At 38.5% G+C, this 19,141-nt stretch overlaps 1 protein-coding gene across 3 annotated transcripts in view; it reads right to left on the reverse strand.

Annotated features, from left to right (window-relative positions):
• The window catches only part of ANAPC1 (anaphase promoting complex subunit 1), a 184,893-nt gene that overhangs the window by 117,316 nt on the left and 48,436 nt on the right, over positions 1-19,141 (reverse strand). For all 3 annotated transcript variants that reach the window (XM_049857675.1, XM_049857674.1, XM_049857673.1), the window contains 5 exons: positions 16,396-16,470; positions 10,855-11,123; positions 9,403-9,494; positions 8,432-8,580; positions 200-278 (listed from right to left, as the gene is read on the reverse strand). In XM_049857675.1, coding sequence (XP_049713632.1) covers positions 200-278; positions 8,432-8,580; positions 9,403-9,494; positions 10,855-11,123; positions 16,396-16,470 — 664 coding nt within the window. The remainder of the gene's footprint in view (positions 1-199; positions 279-8,431; positions 8,581-9,402; positions 9,495-10,854; positions 11,124-16,395; positions 16,471-19,141) is intronic.

Raw genomic sequence — 19,141 nt, forward strand, 5'->3', positions numbered from 1 at the left:
GGGCAGTTTCTATTCTGTCCTATAGGGTTGCTACAAGTCAGAACTGACTTGATGGTAGTGGGTTTGGTTTTTGTTTTTTTTAAGAGGCAAGATGTGGCCTCTAAACCAAGTACTTAGGAAATTTTTATCTTTTATTTTAGCTCTGATATAAACATGTATAAAAATTTTTCTAGGGAAGCCTAACACTGCACCAACTTACCTATAGTTATTCTGGATAAATACTGTGAGGCTTCATCAGAAACAGAGCCCTCATCACCAAGTATGTAGAGTGCCATGCTCTGCATAAAGAGAAAATTAACAATTTTGAAAATCAGTACTATTTAACTCAGGATTACTGAGGTATAATGTCAATATGGAAAATTCATCTATATTAGGTATACAGCTCTACAAGTTTTGACAAATGTTATGCTATCATGTGACCATGCCCACAATAAAATCAAAATCCCACTGCAGCTGAGTAGATTCTGACTCATAGTGACCCTACAGGACAGGGTACACCTGCCTCATAGGGTTTCCAAGGCTGTAAATCTTTATGGAGGCAAACTACCATATCTTTCTCTCACTGAGCAGCTGGTGGGTTTGAACCACCGACCTTTTGGTTAGCAGTTGAGCACTTAACCAGTGAGCCACCAGGGCTCCTTACTACCAAAATAATGATACGGAAACCTGTATCACATGAAAAAGTTCCCTTGTGCCTCTCTGTCATCAATTTCCTTCCCCTACACCAAAGGTGGAAACAACTAATCTGTTTTCTTTCCCTAGAGTTTTGCCAATTCTATGATATCATGTAAATGGAGTCATATGGTAGTCTTTTGTGTTTCAATTCTTTAATTTAGCATAATGTCTTTGAGATTCAGTCATGTTACTGCATGTATCAGGAGTTCATCTCTTTTTACTGTCGACTATTACTCCATCAGGCAGATGTACCAAAATTTATCTATCTATTCATAAACTGATGGACATATGGGCTGTTTTCAGTTTGCGGCAAGTATGAACAAAGCTTCTATGTGTGAACATATGTCTTCATTTCTCTTAGGCAAATACCTAGGAGTGGGATTGCTTAGTCTTACGGTAAGTATATGTTTAACTTTGTAAGAAACAGATTTGCAGAAGAACTAGCAATGCATGAGAGTTGTAGCTGCTCCACATCCTTACCAAAATGTGTTTTGTTTTGAGCCTTTCTAACAGGTGTCTAGAAACCCTGGCAGCATTGTGATTAAGAGTTCAGCTGCTAACCAAAAGGTCAGCAGTTCGAATTCACCAGGCGCTCCTTGGAAGGAGCAGTTCCACTCTGTCCTTTGGGTCACTATTAGTCAACGCAACTGATTAAAAGGTACCTCGGTGGCTTTAATTAGTTGTTAAAACATTATGTTCATTTACAAACAATAAAAACATTTACAAACTATTATACATGACTGAAGGCCATCCCCTAAAGTAAGGTAATGATTTAAAAAAGACCACCATTCACACAAAAGGTTCTCAGTGGAATGTCAAGGTATTCACATTACCAAACACCTACCTTAAGAACTTTAATTGCTTCAAATCAGTTTTGGAAGTAGGGTGAGATTAACTACCAGGCTAAAACATCCCCATTTACTAAATCACTTTGCTTTTACCCTAAGCCCCAAAGAACCATAATGGTATTTGCTTTAGGCAGGGAAAATAAAAACGTAGACCGAAAAAAAAAAAAAAAAAAAAGAAACACATTAAACCTAAAAAGAGTTTAAAAATATTTAGAATGTCTAACAAAAGTATGTTTTTATCTCAGTTTTTTTTACCTATAAATTACTCAAAAATACCATACTACTAGTGACTAGAGATGAATCAGATCTCTTTCTACTAAATGAGAAAACGTACATAAAGTTGCCTGAAGACAACGAAACCAAACCAAAGCCCACTGCTTGAGAGTCAACTCCAACTCATAGCAACTGTATAAGGACGGAGTAGAACTTCCCCACAGGGTTTCCAAGGCTATAAATCTTTATGGAAGCAGACTGCCACATCTTTCTCCCACAGAGTAGCTGGTGGGTTCAAATCGCCAACCTTTCGGTTAGCATCTGACCACTTAATCACTGCACTACCAGGGCTCCTTTTGAAGACAACAGACCCCAATAACTGTTGGATCATTTCCGTACTTTCCCTTCCCTATTTCAACAAATGGTAAACAGACAATACCATCTCCTTATACAAGTAATTCAATGGTAAAAAGTCGTAATTAGCTACAAGGGTATGTCTTATTAGGTAAACATCACATTCCAAAAAAATTAAAATCCAATAAAAAGCCAAATATCTATGAAAAATGGCTCTATTTCCAGCAATTTTTCAGAGTAAGTATTACTGATCAACACTCCTGCAAACAATTAAACAAGCTGGATAAAGTATTTTTTAAAAATATTTTTGTACATTGCAGCATAATAGACTGCTTTTTGTGTGGCCTTTCTAGCTATGGTCTTATAACTCCCACCCAGGCGACTGGGCAGGACTGTGTGATAAGGTAATTGTGGCCCACCATGGGTATTTTTTATGGGTATTGGTCAGTTTTGCCATCCTGCTAGGCTTGAAATGAACCACCCCAGAGGTGGGAAAGAAAACAGCCCACCATCACTGTCATGGATTGAATTGTGTCCCCCCAAAATATCTGTCAACGTGGCTAGGTCAAGATTTCCAGTATTGTATGACTGTCATTTTGTCATCTGATGTGATTTCCCTATGTGTTGTATATCCTATAACTATGATGTCATGAGATGGATATGTGGCAGTTATACTGATGAGATTTACAAGATTAGATAGTGTCTTAAGCCAATCTCTTTTAAGATATAGAAAAGAGAGCAGAGAGACATGGGGACCACATACCACCAAGAAAGCAGCACCAGGAGCGGAGCACATCCTTTGGACCTGAGGTTCCTGTACAGAGAAGCTCCCAGACCATGGGAAGATTGATTACAAGGACCTTCCTCCATGGCCAACAGAGAGAGATAGCCTTCCCTTGGAGCTGACACCCTGAATTTGGACTTGTAGCCTACTGGTCTCTGAGGGAATAAATTTCTCTTTGTTGAAGCCATCCACTTGTGTTATTTCTGCTATAGCAGCAGTAAATAACCAAGACAGAATGTGGTGCCAGGAGTGGGGTGCTGCTTTAACAGATACCCAAAATATGGACTGGTTCTGAAACTGTGAATGGACAGAGGGATCAGAACAAAGTGAGAAGAACACCAGAGATGGTGCAGATGGTGAGAAAGCAGCAACAGAGGACTGGCAGCAGCAGAGAACCGGTAGAAGGAGAACCAGGAGACCAGCACCGGGCAGCGCTGAAGCAGACCCACAGAGCAAGAGAGCTCAGTGCCTCTGTGCAGGAGGCTTCCTGGTGGAGTAGGGTACCTCCGGGCACTGAACAGTAGAGGTAGGCTTGCTAACCCACAGAGCAAAAGAGCTGAGTGCATTCCAGTCAAAGTTTACTGGCGGAGTGGGGTGCCTCCAGACACTTATCAGTGAAGCTACTGAGCTTTGGAACACTTGCCCTAGTAGGCAGATGCGGGCTAGAGGCCAAGGAACACAGGAAGCCGAGCTGCCTCAGTTTCAAAAGGTATGGCCATGACCTCTGACGTTTCAAAGGGTGGAGCCATGGCCTCTAGTGTTTCTAAAGGTGGAGTCGCCACTCAGATGGACTAGGAGAATGGTAGGCCTAAAGCCAAGGGAGCAGAGCTGGGCCTGGGAGGCAGAGCTGAAGCCCAGGTTTGAGGGGTCTCCACCCAGAATCTGGAGGGCACGGCTATTGTGTAAATGATCTCAGAAAACAAAGGATTATTTGCAATGCCTTGAGGGCTACTGCAGTGTGTTCTGCTGATTTGCTTGGTGCCTGTTATGCCTTCTTTCCCTCCCATTTCTCCCATTTGTAATGGAAATACCTACTTCAAGGCTGTTGCACCACTGTACTTTGGAAGCAGATAACCTATATTCTAGATTTCACAGATAAGGAAGAGTTTAGATTTTGGACTTGGAGTTAATTTAAGACTTCTGCTGTGATATGATGGGGTGAATATGTTTTACATGTGGCAAGGACAAGAATTTTTAGGGGCCAAAGACTGGAATGTCATGAATGGAACTGTGGCCCCCAAAAATATCTGTCAACTTGGCAAGGCCATGATTCCCAATATTGTATGATTGTCTCGACCATTTTGTCATCTGATGTGATTTCCCTACATGTTGTATATCCTGTCGTTATGATGTAATGAGATGGATTAAGTTATACTGATGAGACCTACAAGATTAGACAGTAGTGTCTTAAACCAATCTCTTTTAAGATATAAAAGAGAGATGCAAGCAGAGAGACATGGGGACCTCGTATCACCCAGAAAGCAGCTCCGGGAGTAGAGCATGTTCTTTGGACCTGAGGTTCCCGCACAGAGAAGTCCTAGGCCACGGGAAGACTGATAACAAGGGCCTTCCTGCAGGGCCGACAGATGGAGAAAGCCTTCCCTTGGAGCTAACGCCCTGAATTTGGACTTACAGCCTACTGGTCTGTGAGAGAATAAATTTCTCTTTGTTGAAGCCACCCACTTGTAGTATTTGTGTTACAGCAGCACTAGATAACCAAGACAACCACCAAGGAAGGAGAGACTGGCAGGACGGACCTGCAGGAGATGATGCAGTGGGCTTCCTGGCCCACGGAGCAGGAAAGCTAAGTGCCTTTGGACCAGGGGAAGCCTATGCCTGACCCACGAATTTGGTACCTGTCAGCCGCCACAATCGCATGAGCCACTTCCTTTACACAGTTGGTGAGTTCTGTGAGAAGTTGCAGCAAATTAGGAAACCCAAAGACAGAAGGGAGAGTACTCAGGAGAGGGGGAGTGGTTTATGTTAGGCATGGAGTGGTACAGTAATCATGACATTGTGGTAATGGCATACAGATAGACATATACACTAATACAACTGAGAGTCCAAAAATAAACCCCATATACCTAAAGCCAACTGATTTTCAACAAGAATGCCAAAACCATTCAGTGGGGAAAGGACAGTACCTTTAACAAATGGTACTAGAACAGCCGGATTACCCACATGCAAAAGAGTAAAATTGGGGCCATACCACACACCGTACATAAAAATTAACCCCAAATGGATCAATAACCTAAAGCTAAAACCTTAAAACTCAAAGATGAAAACAGGGGTAAATGTTCATAACACTGGATTTGGCAATGGATTCTTAGATGACACTGAGTACAAGCAACCAAGGAAAAAATACACAGACTCTATAAAAAAAAAAAAAATTTTTTTAATCAAAATTATGAACATTTTGTGCATCAAAGGAACTATACAGAAAGCGAAAAAACAACCTATAGAATGACAGAAAATATGTGCACATTATCTATCTAATGAGTAACTTGTATGCAAAATATATAAAGAACTCTTACAACTCAACAACAAGAAGAAAAAGAACCCAATTATAAAATGGCGAAGAACTTACATAGACATTTCTCCAAAGAAGATATACAAACAGCCTACAAACATATGAAGAGATATTCAACATCATTAGTCACTAGGGAAATACAAATCAAAACCACAATGAGGTGCCACGTCATAACTACCAGGATGGCTATGATCAAAAAATAAAAAATAACAAGCGCTGGAGAGGATGTGGAGAAATTGGAACCCTTGCACATTGCTGGTGACAATGTTAAATGGTTCAGTCACTGTGGAAAACCATTTGGCAGTTCCTCAAAAAGTTAAACATATAGTTACCATATGACCTAGCAATTTCACTTCTTGGTATATACCCAAAATAACTGAAAACGGGCACTCAAACAGGTACACACACGTTCACAGTAGTACTATTCACAATAGCCAAAAGGTAGTGATAGCTCATATGTCCATCAACAGATGACTGGCTAAACAAATAGTGGGACATACATAAAACGGACTCTTATTCAGCAATAAAAAGCAACAAGATACTGATACACACTACAACATAAATCAACCTCAAAAACACTATGCTAAGTGATGAAGCCAGACACAAAAGGTCACATATTTTATGGTTCCATTTAGTCAGCTGTCCTCAAGTAATTTCAACTCATCACAATCACATGTGTGTCAAAGTAGAACTGTGCACATCTAGAATAGGTAAATCCTCAAGAGATGGTTGCTAGCTACTGAAGGTAGTGGGAATGGGGAGTGACTGCTTAATGGATATTGGGTTTTATTTTGAGACAATAAAAATGCCTAGTAACTACACAGCTGTGGTAATTGTACAATATTGTGAATGTTCTAAATGTCACTGAATTGTTCATTATGGTCAATATAGTAGTTAATTCTATGTTAGGTGAATTTTACCTTAATTAAAAAAGAAAACCAAACAGCAGCAGGCAGTTTCTGAATTCAAAAAAGAAAAAAAACCCATTGCCGTCAAAATCAATTCTGACTCATAGCGACCCTATAGGACAGGGCAGACTGCCCCATAGAGTTTCCAAGGAGCTCCAGGTGGATTTGAACTGCCGACCTTCTGGTTAGCAGCTGTAGCTCTTAACCACTACACCACCAGGGTTTCCTCTGAATTCAAAGTACTACCACAATGAAGGTGAGTTTACCTTTTTTCTTAACTTCCTATCTCCTCAATCTGAACTTAACTCAATCAAAAACCCTTAAATGAGCATTATGGTTTAGACAGGGAGAGCTCTAGGAGCAGACCTCAAATTTGGCTCAAAGAGCCAAAAAGGGAACTCCTAATGCTCAGGAAGAGTAAAAAATCCTTCGTTTTTTTTCTTTCTTCTCTTGTTCCCTCCCATTTTTCTCACACCCCAGTCCCCAGACAATCCAACACAGGTAACAACAGCTTGTAACAAGGGCCAGAAGGACAAAAAACTCTGAGAAAGGAAAACTTTCCATTTAATGGTGCTGTTATTCCAAGCACACAAGTACACGAAAGAAGGGGATAACTGCAGCCCCAAGCTTCTCATTGAACCCCCAAGGCCTAGAAGGCAAAGGGGAGATCATAGATAGACAGGAAGAGATGTCAATTCTCCCCAAATTATTCTACAGGTTTAACACAATTCCTTTCAAAATTCCAGCAGGATTCTTTTGTAGCTACAGAAAAGCTGATTAAATAAAATTTATATGAAAAAGCAAAGAGGCTGAAACAATTCTGACAAAGAGGAATAAAAGAGAGAAGAATTACACTATCCAATTTCATAACTAACTATAAAGACAGTGTGGGGAGCCATATACATCAATGGACTAAAACAGAAAATCCAGAAGTAGACCCACAAGAATGTGGTCAATTGATTTTCTACAAAAATGCAACAGCAATTCAATAGAGAAATGATGTCTTTTCAACAATTGTGTTGAAAGAGCTGGACATCAAAATGGAAATATAAGAACTTTGCCCTAACCCTCACACTTTACAGGAAATTAACAAAATGGATGATAGACCTAAATGTAAAACATCAAGCTGTAAAACTTCTAGAAGGAAACACAGCAGCAAATCCTCGTGACCTGGAGTGAAACAGAGTTCTTAAATATGACACCAAAGGCACTACCATAAAATTAAAAACTTGATAAATTGGATTTCATCAAAATTAAACACTTTCAGTCTACAAAAGACACATCTGGAGGATGGTGAGGTAACACAGGCTACAAACTAGAAGAAAATATTTGCAAACCACCTATCTGACAAAAGATTCGTATCTAAAACTCTAAAAACTCAACAGTAATAAAACAATACAATTTGCAAGAGGGCAAAGAATATGAAAAGACTTTTCACTGAAGAGGATATATATTGATAGCAAATAACCACATGAAAAGATGTTCAACATCACTAGCCATTAGGGAAATGCAAATTAAGACCATGATGAGATATCACTATAAGCCTATCAGAAATGGCTAAAATGAAAAATAGTGACAATTTCAAATACTAACAATGATGCAGAGAAACTGGATCTCTCACACTGCTGGTGTGAATGTAAAATGGTATGGCCACCCTGGGAAACAGTTGGCAGCTTCTTTAAAAACTAAACATACACTTACTATATAACCCATGTATCTCATTCCTGGGTATCTACTCTAGAGAAATAAAAACTTAATGTTTACACAAAAAACCTAAACATGAATGTTTACAGCAGCTTTACTCATAATTGCTAAAAACTAGAAATAAATGTTCTTCAACAGCTGAATGGATAAACCAAGTGTGGCATATTCACACTATGGACTACTACTCAGCAATAACAACCAACCAACTATTGATATACACAACATGAATGAATCTCAAAAGCATGAGGGAATTTTCTTTGGGGGGAGGGTGATAAAATGATGTTAATATTCTAATTATGGGGGTGACTGCATGAATCAATACATATGTTGAAATTCATAGAACTTTACATTCAAAAGAGCCAATTTTGCTGTAATTTAAAAAAATAAACAAGACAGGCAACATTTTAATACATACCAAGACTACAAGTTTACTTCTTTCACAGATTCCAGGGAGGTAAGGATAGGGTGGTATTGCTTCACCCTTCAGACGAGAACTCACCCACTGATAAATACTTGGCGGTTCAGGAGTAAAAAATGATGGATGATGCATAAATCCTGTCTGACCTTTAAAATTAGACATATACAAGAATATATTAAGACAATACTATTTTATGTTAAAGGAAAAACAATCAACAGTACTCAATGGTCATTCTGAAACAATGAGAATAATATTTTTTTCTATTTTCTCCGGAGTGCTCCAGGTTTTCTGCCACAGTAAACAACTGACTATATTATTATATGTAGAATTTAAATAACTACTATTTTATCCCAAACTGGATGGAAATTAAGCCAATTCTGTGACCAAGGCATATAAAGAATCTAACCAAATTTTTCTGGCCTAGCCCTAAATATGAAAGAAAAAAAAGAGACACTCAGGATTGAACCATATTCTAACAATTGGGCCCTATACCTTTGAATCCCTTTAGCTCAGGGTCTAGGACAACACCATGGTTACAGAAATGTTGTATATCTGTACTGTCCCATATGGTAACCAATAGCCCCACATGGCCACAGAGCACTTACGAGTGGCTAGCGCAATTGAGAAAATGAATTTTTAGTTTTAATTAACTTAAATTTAAACAGTCACGTATGTGTAGAGGCTACTAATTGGAGAGCAAAGATCTAGGGAAAAGCATCCTTGGCATTGGAAGCTCTAAGCTTTTGCAAGTCAGAATCTTAGGGATGGGTAGAACTCTCCCTATACACTGAAGAGGTTGTGGCTTACAGTAATGCAAGACAAAGATTAAGCATTTGAAATGAAAATCTACCTGGTGGAGAAACATTTTTTCCTGACTTAGAGGCAAATGGTAAGAAACTGTCACTGAGAAAGATACAAGTAAACATCATTCCATTGTTCAGAAAATCTTTAATGTCACAGATGCTTACCTTGATCAATTGTGCACACTTGTCCAGTAGTTCTGACAAGCGTTGGGTAGTCTCTATAGTAATGATCTACATAAGGCCCCAACTTTAAGTCCCTAAAACAGTAAGAGCACATAAAAAAAAGAAATAACAAGGAAAGTGTTATAGCATTATCGTCCAGTCCCCTTGGGTTAGAAGTCATCAGTTAAACTTTTTAATTTTGAAAACTTACTCATGAGAAAGAAGGTAATCAAATCTAGAGCTTCTTTTTTCTATTTCTGGACTTGAAAGCGCCCAATATAACACATGCAACCTGAACTCTTTTCACTGGATGAATTTCATGATAGTAAAACTAGAGCAAAAACACTGGGGTCTAGTTTCTGCCCTGTCATTTATTAGCTGTGATTTTCAGCAAGTCACCTCTATAAACCTCAGTATTTTCTTCTAGAAAATGAGGAAACATCAGTTAATCCACTCTGAAGCTTTGAAGATTAAATTATATATGTGAAAAATACGTCATAAAATGTAAAACATTATGCAAATGTTACTTATTTCAGAGAGCCATAATCAGGTTTAGAAACTACTTAATTACAAAAGGATTTTCATGATAGTGATAATCTCTCATAAAAGAAATCGACCATAGCTAAAACTACCACGTCTCAGAAAAAATTTCAGTTTCTCAGGAAAGATCACAAAGTTAGAAAATGTGCTATCATCTTAACTCAGAGGGTGATATTTCAATTCAAATTCAACTTCCTCTATTACCAAGGTTCACAAAATTTCAAACAACACCTAAGCAGGACCCTTAGAATTCAGTTCCATGAAGAATTCAACATCAAAAAGGTGCTAAAAAGGCTCATAAAACATATTATTACAACAATCTTGTTGCAGATCCACTATGAGGACCTGAAAGATAGGAACCACCACATACTGTGACGCTGGAGGCAAAGGCCAAACGAGCCCAAATTTAGCAGTCTACACTGGTGTTCCCGCTCCCACTGTTCTTTCACTGACTTGCCTAGGAAACAAACTTGGGCAAGTTTCCTCATTGCTACAAAAGGACTGTATTACCTACCTTGACAATTTAAACTTTGATTTTATTAACTACAAAGCACTATGTGAATGTAGATATTATTACAAAACAGCAGGTATTTTTTAGGACTTCTGCGGGTTCTGGGTTACCACAGTGTAGCCAGTCATCTCGTCAAAATATAATTTGAGCAAGTCATCCCCTTGCTTAACACACTGTTGTGACTTCCCACTAATCTTAGGACAAAGACCAAAACCCCAGCATGTCCCACAAGACCCTTACTTGGCTGGTATCTTTAAATGATTCTGTAGTTTATAGAAAATGCCCTGCTTTCTGAGAAGGTAGATTTCAGAAATTTATTTACAAGGTTCCTACATAATATTCATGGATAAGATCGATTCATTTAAGGATCGCTTGGTAGTTTCTAATCTACAAATAATATTTACCTTGCCAGCTGAACAAGAAGGTCAACAAGTGAACGAATCCCTTCTCCCATTAAAGTATTCAACTTAAGCTCCTCATAGACAAGATGAAGAACAAAAAAAATTGCAGGTATGTGAACAAAGAGAAGTGTAGAAGAATCCAGGCTTAAGTTCTGTGAAAATTCCTCATCCTTCATCTCTGAGGCTTCCAAAGAACTCAAACATAAAGATCTAGTCAAAAGATGAGACTCAACATTCTGGTGGTAGTCTGAATTTAGTAAATACTCCCAGTCCTGAAAAGGATAAAAAGAATGTAATTTTTTTCAAAAATGCTCCTTGCAATGTCATCATGAAAAAAGAAAACGAACTTACTTAAAACAACCCAAACTCCAGTTTTACATTAAGTTTATCTTAGAATATGAAAAAGTCACCATGCTGAAAACGACCAACAGTGAAACCTGTGAGAGCCAGAACTTGACGGGACTGCCTTGTTTTTTCAGGTCTCACAAGTTTTCCACCTTTGAAAGGGTGCAGTCTTACCACTTTTCGATCACTCTGTACTAACCAAAACAAAAACCAAACCCAGTGCCATCAAGTCGATTCCGACTCACAGCGACCCTATAGGACAAAGTAGAGCTGCCCCATAGAGTTTCCAAGGAGCGCCTGGCAGATTCGAACTGCCGACCCTTTGGTTAGCAGCCGTAGCACTTAACTCTGTACTAGGGGAAAATATTTGCATTTTCCTCCTCCCAGGTTTCCACCTTACACAGATTCTGGCTTTCACAGGTTTTACTGTATAAAATAGTCAAGTAATTTCCAGATATCAGTGATAAACATTAAGACAATCCATCTTTAAGAAGTGCTTGAAAAAAATCTAGTCACGTCCTCTTAGAAAAGAGACTTTCAAAGAGAAATCCTACTACTTAGATAGGAACTAAGAAATTGAAAGACTACCTAAAGCTATTTTTTATGAAGTCAAAATTAATGAATGAAATGTGGGAAGTGCAAATAGGCAGGTTTAATAACCACCACACTGATTTGTGTTTTGATAGAAGAGTAGGTCTATAGGTCTGCCTATATTCAGATGGTATATTTGTCTCTCTATATTTATAAAATGTTGAACTACTAATATAGCCTAATAATCAACTAAATTTTATATTGAGAGCGACTGTACCGTACTTTCCCAGTGTTGGGAGCCCTGGTGGCACAGAGGTTAAGAGCTACGGCTGCTAACCAAAAGGTCAGCAATTCAAATCTACCAGCTGCTCCCTGGACACCCGAGGGGGAGTTCTACTCTGATCTATAAGGTCTCTACTGAGTTGGAATTAACATGATGGCAACAGGTTTGGTTTTGTTTTTTTCTGAGTATTAAGTGTGCTTTGGTTATTACTTTTGGTTTATTTCACTGTTCTCAGAGAATGTGGTCTATTCCATTTCTAGATTTTGGAATTTATTGGTCTTTTTGTAGAGCTTAATACAGTGTGTTATTCTAAACATAAGAACTCTTAGACTGAATACAGAAAGAAAAAAAAAAAAACTAGCCAAAAAACTGATTGATTAGACAAGCAAAATAAAAAAAACTTTATGTTCATCAAAAGACTGTGTTAAGCCACATGCTGAAAGAAAATATTCACAATGCAGGTAAAAAGAACTCATATCCAGAATATGTAAAGAACTTCGATTTGCTCAATAATGGTTTCTTTAAATCCAATTAAAAAATAGGCTAAAGACTTGAACCTCAAAAAATACACATAAGCACATAAAAAAGTTCCTAATATCATTAATTACCAGAGAAAGGCAAATTAAGAAAACTAAGGAGCCTCAGTGGCACAGTGGTTAAAGCACTCAGCTGTTAACCAAAAGTTTGACAGTTCAAACCCACCAGCTGCTCTGTGGGAGAAAGATGTGGGAATCTACTCCTGTAAAGATTTTAAAACAAAAAACCCACTGCCATAGAGTCAATTCCAATTCATACTGACCCTACAGGACTGAACAGGACTGCCCCATAGGGTTTCCAAGGCTACATATCTTTACAGAAGCCGACTGCCGCATCTTTCTCCCACAGAGTGCCTGGTGGGTTTGAACCACTGACTTTCCAGTTAGCAGCTGAGCACTTTAACCACTGTACCACCGTAAAGATTAAAGCCTTAGAAACCCTGTGGGACAGCTCTACTGTGTCCTATAGGGTCACTAAGAGTGGGAATCGACTCAATGGCAATGCGATTTTAATAAGAGAAAACTACTTTGTACACACGCAAATGGTTATAATGAAAAAGACGGACAACAGTAAATGTTGGCAAAGACATAGAACAAAAGGAACACTCATACATTACTGGTCAGAGTGTTAAAAAAAAAAAAAAAAACCAGTTTGGGAACATGTCTGGCAATTCCAGCAACGAATGGCCCAGCAATTTCACTGCTAGATATTTATCTAAAAATTGAAAATATATGTCTCCAAAGACTTGTAAAAGAATGTTGGTAGTAGCTTTACTCATAATAGCCACAAAAACGGAAACAGCCTAGATATCCATCAGCAGAACTGACAAACTGTGGTAGGGTCATACTACTCAGCAATAAAAAAGAATAAGCAACTGATACCTCCAGCAACAGAGATAAATCTCAAAAACATTACCCTCAATTAAAGAAACCTTACACCAAAGATTACATACTGTATTACTTCATTTATATCAGTCACGTTCTAAAACAGGCAAAACTAATATATTGTGATAGAAATCTGGTTGCTTCAGGGAAATGACTGAACATGGGAGCAAGACCCTGGACAAGTAAAGCATTACTGAAAAAGAAGAACAAAGTGGGAAGCCTCACTGTACCTGATTTTAGAACCTATTGTACTGCCACCCTAGTCAAAACAGCCTAGTACTGGTACAAAAACAGATACATAGACCAATGCAACAGAGCTGAGAATCCAGACATAAATCCATCCACACAGGGGCAGCTGATATTTGACAAAGGCCCAAAGTCTGTTAAATGGGGAAAAAGAGAGTCTCTTTAACAAATGGTGCTGGCATAACCAGATATCCATCTGCGAAAAAATGAAACAAGACCCATACTTCACACCATGCAGAAAAACTAACTCAAAATGGATCAAAGACCTAAATATAAAATCTAAAATGATAAAGATCATGGAAAAAAAATAGGGACAATGCTAGGAGCCCTAATACATGGCATAAACATTATACAAAACATTACTAGCAATGTAAAAACACCAGAAGAGGAACTAGATAACTGGGAGCTCCTAAAAACCAAACACTTAGTTCATCCAAAACCTTGAACAAAAGAGTAAAAAGACAACCTACAGACTGGGAAAAAGCTATTGGCTACGGCAAATCTGATCACCATCTGATCTCTAAACTCTACATGATACTGCAAAAACTCAACAAAAAGAAAAATAACCCAATTAAAAAATGGGTAAAGGATATGAACAGACACATCACTAAAGAAGACATTCAGGTGGCTAATAGAAATATGAGGAAATGCTCATGATCATTAGCCATTAGACAAATGCAAACCAAAACTATAATGAGATACCATCTCACCCCAACAAGGCTGGCACAAAATGATAAATGTTGGAGAGGCTGTGGAGAGACTGGAACACTTACACACTGCTGGTAGGAATGTAAAATGGTACAACCACTTTGGAAATCGATTTGGCGCTTCCTTAAAAAGCTAGAACTACCATACGATCCAGCAATCCCACTCTTTGGAATATATCCTAGAGAAATATAAGCCTTCACACAAACAGATATATGCACACCCATGTTCACTGCCACACTGTTTACAACAGCAAAAAGATGGAAGCAACCAAGGTACCCATCATCGGATGAATGGATAAACTATGATATATTCACATAATGGTATACTACGCAATGATTAAGAACAATGATGAATCCAAGAAACATCTCATAACATGGCAGAATCTGGAAGGCACTACGCTGAGTGAAATCAGTCCACTGCAAAAGGACAAATATTGTATGAAACCACTAGTATAACAACCCAAGAAAAAGATTAAACACAGAAGAAAATATTCTTTGACAGTTACAAGGGTGGGGAGGGAGGTAGAGGGGTATTCACTAATTACATGGTAGACAAGGACTATTTTAGATGAAGGGGAAGACAACACACAATACAGGAGAGGTCAGCGCAACTGGACTAAACCAAAAGAAATGAAATTTCCTGAATACAACCAAACGCTTCAAAGGCCAGAGTAGCAGGGATGGGAGTCTGGGGGCCATGGTTTCAGGGGACATCTAGGTCAATTGGAATAACGAACTTTATTAAGAAAATGTTCTGCATCCTACTTTGGTGGTTGGCATCTGTGGTCTTAAAAGTTAGCAAGTGGCCATCTAAGATGCATCAATTGGTCTCAACCCACCTAGAGCAAAGGAGAATGAAGAACACCAAAGACGAAAGGTAAATAGGAGCCCAAGAGACAGAAAGAGCCACATAAACCAGAGACTCCATCAGCCTGAGACTAGAAGAACTAGATGGTGCCCAGCTACGACCAATGACTAACCTGACAGGGAACACAACAGAGGATCCCTGATGGAGCAGGAGAACAGTGGGATGCAGACCTCAAATTCTAGTAAAAAGACCAGACTTAACGGTCTGACTGAGACTAGCGGGACCCCGGAGGTCATGGTCCCTGGGCTGTCTATTAGCCCAAGACTGGAACCATCTCTTCAGACAGGGGTTGGACTGGACTATAAGACAAAATGATACTGGTGAGGAGTGAACTTCTTGGCTTAAGTAGACACATGAGACTACATGGGCTGCTCCTGTCTGGAGGCGAGAACAGAAGGCAGAGGGGGACAGGAGCTAGCTGAATGGACACAGGGAATACAGGGTGGAGAGGAGGAGCATGCTGTCTCATTAGGAGGACAGCAGCTAGGAGTATATAGCAAGGTGTGTATAACTTTCTGCATCAGAGACTGATGTGATTTGTAAACTGTAACTTAAAGTACAACAAATTAAAAAAGAGCACAAAGATAAGCTTTATAGGGTGATAAAAATGTTCTATGACTTGACACAGGTGTGGGTTACATGAGTATGTATTTGTCAAAATTAAACTGTAAACTTAAGATCTGAGCATTTCATTTTAAGCAAATTATATCTTAATTAAAAATAAATTGGGGTGGGGGGCTTCTTAAGAATATACCCACAAAACCTGATACATCTGAGAATCTAAATTAAAGAAATATTGCATAAAAAGGTAAATGCTGTCACTTTAGGTAATCAACAGGCAATAAAACATCTATAAACAAAAACAGAAATTATGCAGCAATATTTATTTGTAGGCTGGTCACTCCAATGATCCAGAATTATGTTTATAGTAATTTTTAGACGATCTCTGAAAATAAAAATGAACATATGACTACTGAAAACAACAGGTTCCACCCTTGGAAATAACTGATGTTCAATATTAAAGTAAATAAAACAAAAAGTATTGGAAATATAAAGACAAACCAACATGAATACCACAAAAGTAGAAGACTAGTAAAAGTATTCACAAATTAATTTATAGTAGCAAGAAATAATAGTACTTACATCATCAGATCCAGTCTCAGAAGGCCTTGCTTTCTTGGGTGCAATGACTGGGGAAAGTGATCCTTCAAAGTCAAACTGGAAAATAATACCAAAAGAGAAGACAAAATGATATAAATTTATCACTCTCAACTGATCAACTTAAAGGGCTCAGAAATCAGTCTCACCAATTACGGAAACAAAGGAAGGCCATCAAATTCTTCTTCATTTGGAAAACAATTGCACAAATACATTTCTTGCAGGATTATTGTAAAGATTAAATGAAAAAAAATACATATAAAGGGTCTAGGACAGTGCCTGGGCATACGGATACTGTAGTGGTAGTTTCTTCTCCTCTCCTACTTTTGTGATGACACAGATTATCACACCTTTAGCAGGACAAACATCTTTGGCATATCCAAAGTATGCGAAGTCTAACAGACTCAACCCAACGTTAGCCAACTGTTAAAACCAAACAGATATTTATTTAGCATCTGTCTATAGCACAGAGCCTAATAACTAGACTACATACTCTTGCTTTCCTTGGAGTTAAGTGTGGACCTATGACAGTGTGACTATGAATGAATATATACGTTATCACTTCTAGGCCCAATGCATGAAAACTTCCACACATGCTCCTCCAGGCTCTTTTCCACTTCTACTCAATTGGAATGAAATCAACCCCAAGGCAATATCTGCAGCCTCAAGTATCCAATATCAAAGCCTCAGTCCTTGAATAACCGTGCAATCTGATCTGTTTATCTGCTAGGCACTATTATGTAAGCAAAACAGACATTTCTACTGTGTTTGAGCCACTGTATCTTTTGGAGTCTTTGTTGTAATACCTAACCTATAAAAAAAAAAAAAAAAATACCTAACCTATACTAACCAATATTTAATTACATAAAAGAAATTTTCTGAAGGCTCATTCTTCTTCATCTCCCTCTGACATAACCTTTGATGCCCTGCTACCTCATGTGGGCACTGTGTTACCAACTTTATTATTGTTGCTGTTAGCTGCCATTGAGGCAACTTTGACTAATGGTGACCTTATGTGTAAGAGAATGAAAAGCTGCCCAGTCCTGTGCCATCTTCACGATCATTAGCACATTTGAGTACACTGCTGTGGCTACTGTGTCAATCCATCTCATTGAGAGTTTCTCGTTTTTGCAGACCCTCTACTTTACTAAACATGATATCCTTTTCTAGCTATTAGTCTTTCCTGCTGACATGATCAAACCAACTTAACCACTGTAACTCTATAAATGGCAATGTCTTTTCCTATGCTATCACCACCAATTAATCTTGAGACAGAACCCCCACAGTGCTGTATTCTTTACCTGGCTTCCTCCCCTACAGTATGGTATTGTAAAATCATTTCCTTTGCTGGGCTCCCCTCCTCTCAGCTTTCCATGTGAATCCTGCTTTTGCTTGAAGGTTATACATAAATCCAACTGCGCCTGCGTAGTATGATTAAGAAAGCTGCTGACGTAACTCGTATGAACTCCCTACTTGTAAACCCCTGTAAAAGTAACCGGCCTGTTTGGCAAGCAGTCTTGGCAGCAGTAAGCATCGACTGACTCCATTTCCTTGTACAATGAAATAATGGTGCCTTTTTGTTCTCCCACCTCGGTCTCTCATTTACTGGCCAATACAAGCCATGCTGAGTGAGAACCTGGGGTTTCCACCTGATAACAATCTTATTCGTTGGAAAGAAAACTGATTTCTGTATAAAACCAAACATAGATAAATGGTAAAACGGCAATTTTCATATATAAATACTACCAAGAGAAAAGTTTCCTTATGAAGTATTCAAGTAAAACACAAGCAACTCACACACACTATCAAAACCTTGTAATGAGAGTGAAATCAAAGCAACAGAATAAAATGACTGCTATGTTACCTAAAGCTCCAACTAAACTACGACACACTCACGCACACACACACACACACACACAAAATCTAAGTCTGACAGTCAAAAAGAATGTCCCTGTCATAGTTCTGAGACTCATAAAGACCTGGAGTTATAGGCGAGAACAGCAGAAAGTGATATGGATAACTCTTTGTGACATATATGGATCTGATTTTCATTCTTTTAGCATTTCTCAGGTTGGGCAACTCGTTATACACTTTTGTGGATCCCTGCCCTTAATCTATAACCTGTATGTAAAAATATTTATCTGTTTCTTCTTGATAGTAAATTCCATGATGAAAGGAACACTCTGTCTTGCCTAGAGCGTATCTGAAAAGCCTGACATCATGCCTAGCCCACAAAAGGGGCTCAATATCTCATAAAAAAATGAATATCCCAAAAGACATGTAAAGTTAACCAAACACAACTATTCACATAATGTGAGAACCAGAAAGAAAGAAAGTGTGTGATCCTGTGCCCTGACTTAGCACATCAGCAAATTTCTTTTGGCCAAAGAAATGCCAAAAATACTGTAACTAGTTACTGGCAGAAGCTTTTTACACACTGCTCTCTACCCAATTATATAAATGAAACCAAAATGGATAAATGAAGAAAAAGCAAAATGAAAACCATTTGCCAATGAAGATAATTTCATCCTGAGCTTTGACTATGAGGACAAAATATGGCAAAAGTTTAACTATGAATGCCAAAGCTACGTTGATCTCAAGAACTGATTTCCTTGTTTCGTCCTTTAAGACCATCATGCTGTAGGCAGCCATCTAAGATACCCCGCTGGACTCACTACATCTGAAGCAAGGGCAAATGAGGAAAACCAAAGACACGAGGGAAAGATTAGTA

The sequence above is a fragment of the Elephas maximus genome, chromosome 17 (assembly GCF_024166365.1).
Source record: "Elephas maximus indicus isolate mEleMax1 chromosome 17, mEleMax1 primary haplotype, whole genome shotgun sequence".
Taxonomy (NCBI): domain Eukaryota; kingdom Metazoa; phylum Chordata; class Mammalia; order Proboscidea; family Elephantidae; genus Elephas; species Elephas maximus.